The 6000-nt window shown below is 41.6% G+C and overlaps 1 protein-coding gene across 1 annotated transcript in view; it reads right to left on the bottom strand.

The window, feature by feature from the left end:
- Window positions 1–3176: 3176 nt before the first annotated feature.
- LOC143766856 (uncharacterized) overlaps window positions 3177–6000 on the bottom strand; it is a 112614-nt gene continuing 109790 nt past the window's right edge. The window contains exon 11 of the mRNA XM_077254843.1: window positions 3177–4761. Within this exon, the coding sequence (XP_077110958.1) occupies window positions 3230–4761 (1532 nt within the window). The 3' untranslated portion in view covers window positions 3177–3229. The remainder of the gene's footprint in view (window positions 4762–6000) is intronic.

Raw genomic sequence — 6000 nt, 5'->3', positions numbered from 1 at the left:
TTGGAGCAGGTAAGTTCTCCCTGAGTGGTACATATTGGGCCGTCTGAAAACCGGAGTTTAGTCCCGGACAATTTGTCTGCACTACTAATTAACAGCTGTTACAATACCAAACTAGGGCAGTCCCTATAGGAGAAAAACGCAAGAATTATACTGTTATATGAATAGGAGGACACAGAGTTAAACTGAACATACACTTTATTTAAATTTTAAGATAAATACAAGAAACATAACCAATATTGCATGATAAAAATGGATAATACATATCAAGATGTAAATAGTGAACTACCCAGGTGAGTATATATGACCTATGGGCCACACAAAAAGCCGAGGAAAAGTCTGCTAATACTCATTGGTGAATTATAATTAGCAAGATTAAACCTTACACCTATACTTAGGCATTCAATTGGCAGGCTGCTAATCACCACATCAATATCCTATCAACTTCCTAGGCAAAAATATCCACTTGCACAGTGCATTTGTCTCAATATTTACCCATGTGGTGATTCTCAGCTTCCTGTGTGGGCCTCAGTCACCCCAACGCGCGTTTCGAGTGCTTATAGATAGCCTCGCTTCCTCAGGGGGCGTGGCTTAATTCCCATCCTAGTCCTGTTTAAATATAGCGCCGTTCCGGTCACCTGACCGTACGGCCGCCTATTAGTGTAAACTTCAAGTGCGCTTGCGTATGTATGGTGTACAATTTCCATGGTAACCCATGGTCTAGTACGCTGCCCCCATATTGATATACATCTATTGCCAATAAATCATCAACATGAGTGCGGTAGAATGCGGTAATGTGAATGCGGTACAATACCGCTCTAGGCATCATCACACTTTTCTAACCGCTAAGAACACAACCTACCATGGAGCACTAATCAGGCGTGTCCACGCGTCATCCCCCCACACACACGTCGCAACCCCGCCCACCTAGGTCACGTGAGCGAGCCGGCGCCAGGCTCGCACCACGCCCCCAGAGGGACCGAGGCTCACAGCGTGCGAAGGGAACTGCAGCGGCCAAGTCTGATAAACCATACTACAAGACATGTGAGCAATAAAGTGATATAGTGCCAATATATGCCATTATGATACACGTGCGATATACTTAAAATATAAATAATAAGATACAATATGTGCCATTTCAATATAACAGTTACAAAGAAAAAACAACAAATTCATATAATGTATGGGTAATAAAGTGCAATTAGTGCCATTACATAAATAGTGACATTACAAATTTACCATTGATACCATTATCCATACAACAATGAAAAATGACATACAAATGATGGAATACATTCAGATGTAATTGCGGAGAAGATCACTTTTATGGATTCCCTCAATTTCGTCAGTACAAAGAATTATTCACCAACAGTTGTGGCCATAATATCCAGTGATGTGACTTTAGTGTCCAAAATGTCCCTTTCTGACCACCTCCTTATTTATGACACGAAAATTTACTGCATCTTCCTTGTTACAATGGAGCGTCTTCCGATTACATCCACCAACATTCATGGTGTATCCATCCTTTCTAAGTAAACTAAAAAAAAATGAACTAAAGAAAAGCAAAAACACTATTAAAATCACTTTAAAACACTTAAAAACTAGGACAAACAGTAAACTCTGAGTGGAGTATATTCTAGTGGACTGGGCTATTTAAAAGAGAGAGAGAGAGTTATCTAAACCATTATAGGTAGGAAGAGAAGCCATACGCCTCATTCAATTGCTCACATGTCTTGTAGTATGGTTTATCAGACTTGGCCGCTGCAGTTCCCTTCGCACGCTGTGAGCCTCGGTCCCTCTGGGGGCGTGGTGCGAGCCTGGCGCCGGCTCGCTCACGTGACGTAGGTGGGCGGGGTTGCGACGTGTGTGTGGGGGGATGACGCGTGGACACGCCTGATTAGCGCTCCATGGTAGGTTGTGTTCTTAGCGGTTAGAAAAGTGTGATGATGCCTAGAGCGGTATTGTACCGCATTCACATTACCGCATTCTACCGCACTCATGTTGATGATTTATTGGCAATAGATGTATATCAATATGGGGGCAGCGTACTAGACCATGGGTTACCATGGAAATTGTACACCATACATACGCAAGCGCACTTGAAGTTTACACTAATAGGTGGCCGTACGGTCAGGTGACCGGAACGGCGCTATATTTAAACAGGACTAGGATGGGAATTAAGCCACGCCCCCTGAGGAAGCGAGGCTATCTATAAGCACGCGAAACGCGCGTTGGGGTGACTGAGGCCCACACAGGAAGCTGAGAATCACCACATGGGTAAATATTGAGACAAATGCACTGTGCAAGTGGATATTTTTGCCTAGGAAGTTGATAGGATATTGATGTGGTGATTAGCAGCCTGCCAATTGAATGCCTAAGTATAGGTGTAAGGTTTAATCTTGCTAATTATAATTCACCAATGAGTATTAGCAGACTTTTCCTCGGCTTTTTGTGTGGCCCATAGGTCATATATACTCACCTGGGTAGTTCACTATTTACATCTTGATATGTATTATCCATTTTTATCATGCAATATTGGTTATGTTTCTTGTATTTATCTTAAAATTTAAATAAAGTGTATGTTCAGTTTAACTCTGTGTCCTCCTATTCATATAATTTATGTATGAGTTGTTTGAACAAACTGGATGGCAATATATAGCTGGTATTCTGTTTAAAGAATTATACTGTATTGTCACATACTATCTATTCCTGACACTGGAGTGTCTCATAAACTTATGAAGTATATAGTTTGAGGTCTGGGGTCTGCCAATATGTGGCTGGTTTTCTGACTGTTTCGGATAACATGATACCTGATTTTGTTTTGTTTTTTTGTCTAGTCTCGCTTCAATATAGGTCAATATTAAATAGTCTCCTGATGAGTCGCCTTTGGTGAGGACGATGAAACCCATAGAAATGAGAGGCTTGGAGAGTGAGTGTGTATATGTCACCTCACCCTATATACTGAACTGTGGGGTACATGTTTTTTCTATTAGTCACCTATTGACTAACCTTCAGGGGGTGAATTATGGGTATAGTTTTACATTTAGAATTAATAAAGTTTAATTTTATCCTTTTGTCAGCAAACATGTGGAATGACAAGAGACAACCCCTTTAAGAAGATTAAGTTTTGGTTAAAATTATTCCAACATTATGAACATAAAAAAGGCTTCTCCCCTATGTGACGTCTCTGATGTTTATTAACAGTTGATTTCCAAGTAAAATATTTCCCACATTAAGAAAACGAAAAAGGCTTCTCCTCTGTGTGACTGCACTGATGTCCAACAAGAAGCACTTTCCATTTAAAACATTTCCCACATTCTGAACAGGAAAAAGGCTTCTCCCCTGTGTGAGTTCTCTTGTGACTAACTAGACTCCCTTTCTGGTTAAAACATTTCCCACATTCTGAACAGGAAAAAGGCTTCTCCCCTGTGTGAGTTCTCTGGTGACTAACTAGACTCCCTTTCCGGTTAAAACATTTCCCACATTCTGAACAGGAAAAAGGCTTCTGTCCTGTGTGATTTCTCTGGTGGCTAACTAGATTCCCTTTCTGGCTAAAACATTTCCCACATTCTGAACAGGAAAAAGGCTTCTCCCCTGTGTGAATTCTACGGTGATTAACCAAATCTGATTTCTGGTTAAAACATTTCCCACATTCTGAACAGGAAAAAGACATCTCCCCTGTATGAGATCTCTGGTGACTAACTAGACTCCCTTTATGGTTAAAACATTTCCCACAATCTGAACAGGAAAAAGACATCTCCCCTGTATGAGTTCTCTGGTGACTAACTAGACTCCCTTTCTGGTTAAAACATTTCCCACATTCTGAACAGGAAAAAGGCTTCTCCCCTGTATGAGTTCTCTGGTGGCTAACTAGATTCCTTTTCTGGCTAAAACATTTCCCACATTCTGAACAGGAAAAAGACATCTCCCCTGTATGAGTTCTCTGGTGACTAACTAGACTCCCTTTATGGTTAAAACATTTCCCACAATCTGAACAGGAAAAAGACATCTCCCCTGTATGAGTTCTCTGGTGACTAACTAGATTCCCTTTCAAGTTAAAACATTTCCCACATTCTGAACAGGAAAAAGGCATCTCCCCTGTATGAGTTCTCTGGTGACTAACTAGATGCCCTTTCTGGTTAAAACATTTCCCACATTCTGAACAGGAAAATGGCTTCTCCCCTGTATGAGTTCTCTGGTGACTAGCTAGATTTCCTTTATGGCTAAAACATTTCCCACATTCTGAACAGGAAAAAGGCATCTCCCCTGTGTGAGTTCTCTGGTGTCTAACTAGACTCCCTTTCCTGTTAAAACATTTCCCACATTCTGAACAGGAAAAAGGCTTCTGTCCTGTGTGATTTCTCTGGTGGCTAACTAGATTCCCTTTCAGGCTAAAACATTTCCCACATTCTGAACAGGAAAAAGGCTTCTCCCCTGTGTGAATTATACGGTGATTAACCAAATCTGATTTCTTGTTAAAACATTTCCCGCATTCTGAACATGAAAATGACTTCTTTGCTTTAGGAGCAGTTTGTTTTTTAATGCCTCTTTTGTGACTTTGATTTTCCTTAGTAGACAGTAATGAATCAGAAGATGGGACCTGTTTCATAGGATCGGATGACAGATCTTTGCTGTGAATGGATGTGGATGTCGATATATCTGGAGTAACAGCAATCACTTTAGTTGTATCTTGTAGGATCTCAAGATTATCAGATTTAAAAATTGATGATGTCAGCTGTCCCTCTGATCTCCTGGTACAGTCATCTGCCAAGACAAAAAACATTTTTTTTTTTTTTTTTATAAAATATCCTTGAGTTTTATATTTTTGAACATTTCTACTTAAACTGTCCATAAAAATGGCAAGCTATGTAAAAAACTTTAAAGGGAACCTGTCACCCCCAAAATGGAAGGTGAGCCAAGCCCAGTCATCAGTGGCTTATCTATAGCATTCTGTAATGCTGTAGATAAGCTCCCAATGTTACCTGAAAGATGATAAAAAGAGGTTAGATTATACTCACCTAGGGGAGGTCCCGCTGCGGTCCGGTCTGAAGGGCGTCGCTGTTCCGGTCCAGCGCCTCCTATCTTCATTCCATGATGTCCTCTCCTGGTCTTCACGGCGTGGCTCCGGTGCAGGAGTACTTTGTCTGCCCTGTTTAGGGCAGAGCAAAGTACTGCAGTGCGCAGGCGCTGGGCCTCTCTGACCTTTCCCGGCGCCTGCACACTGCAGTACTTTGCTCTGCCCTTAACAGGGCAGAGAAAGTATGCTTGTGCCAGAGCCGCGGTGTGAAGACCAGAAGAGGATGTTATGGAATGAAGATAGGAGGCGCCGGACTGGACCAGTGAAGCCCACCGCAGCGGGACCGCCACTGGGTGAGTATAATCTAACCCCTTTTTATTATCTTTCAGGTAACATCGGGGGCTTATCTACAGCATTACAGAATGCTGTAGATAAGCTCCTGATGACAGTGGACTTAGCTCACCTTCCATTTTGGGGGTGACAGGTTCCCTTTAATTATTCATCAAGACAATGACAGTCCACCTTGTTGGATGAGCCAGTAGTGCGTGATGTTCAACTGTTTGTTCATTCTGCCTCCCAACTATCAAATAAAAAGAAACCAATCAATGTTATGTAGGCGAAAATAATACCTATTCTCATCTCACAAAAAGCCAAGTCCCCACTCAGGTCCATCATCTGTCAATGTAGAAACAGAGGTTCCCACACTACTAGTGGCTCAAAGGCTGTTGAAAAGTAACAGAGTTTCTATAAACCAATCCATCAAAATCCGCTCTCACTTCTGAGTCTTGCATTGTGCTCAAACAACATTTAGGATCTCTGTATTTAGTAATATTATATAGTGAGATGAATCCACTTAATTTGCAGTGTGTGCCTCCTGGAGCACAATCTGGGCACTATGTGCTGGGTAATAAAATGGCAAATTGTAATTTTCACTCTCCAACATCCACTTCGTGCTGATTTCCAGAAAGTGGCTGTGGAGTCAAAAT

This window comes from Ranitomeya variabilis, chromosome 4 (assembly GCF_051348905.1).
Source record: "Ranitomeya variabilis isolate aRanVar5 chromosome 4, aRanVar5.hap1, whole genome shotgun sequence".
NCBI classification, from domain to species: domain Eukaryota; kingdom Metazoa; phylum Chordata; class Amphibia; order Anura; family Dendrobatidae; genus Ranitomeya; species Ranitomeya variabilis.
Note: the sequence above shows the minus strand (reverse complement) of the source record. Positions and strands in the feature narration are given on the sequence as shown.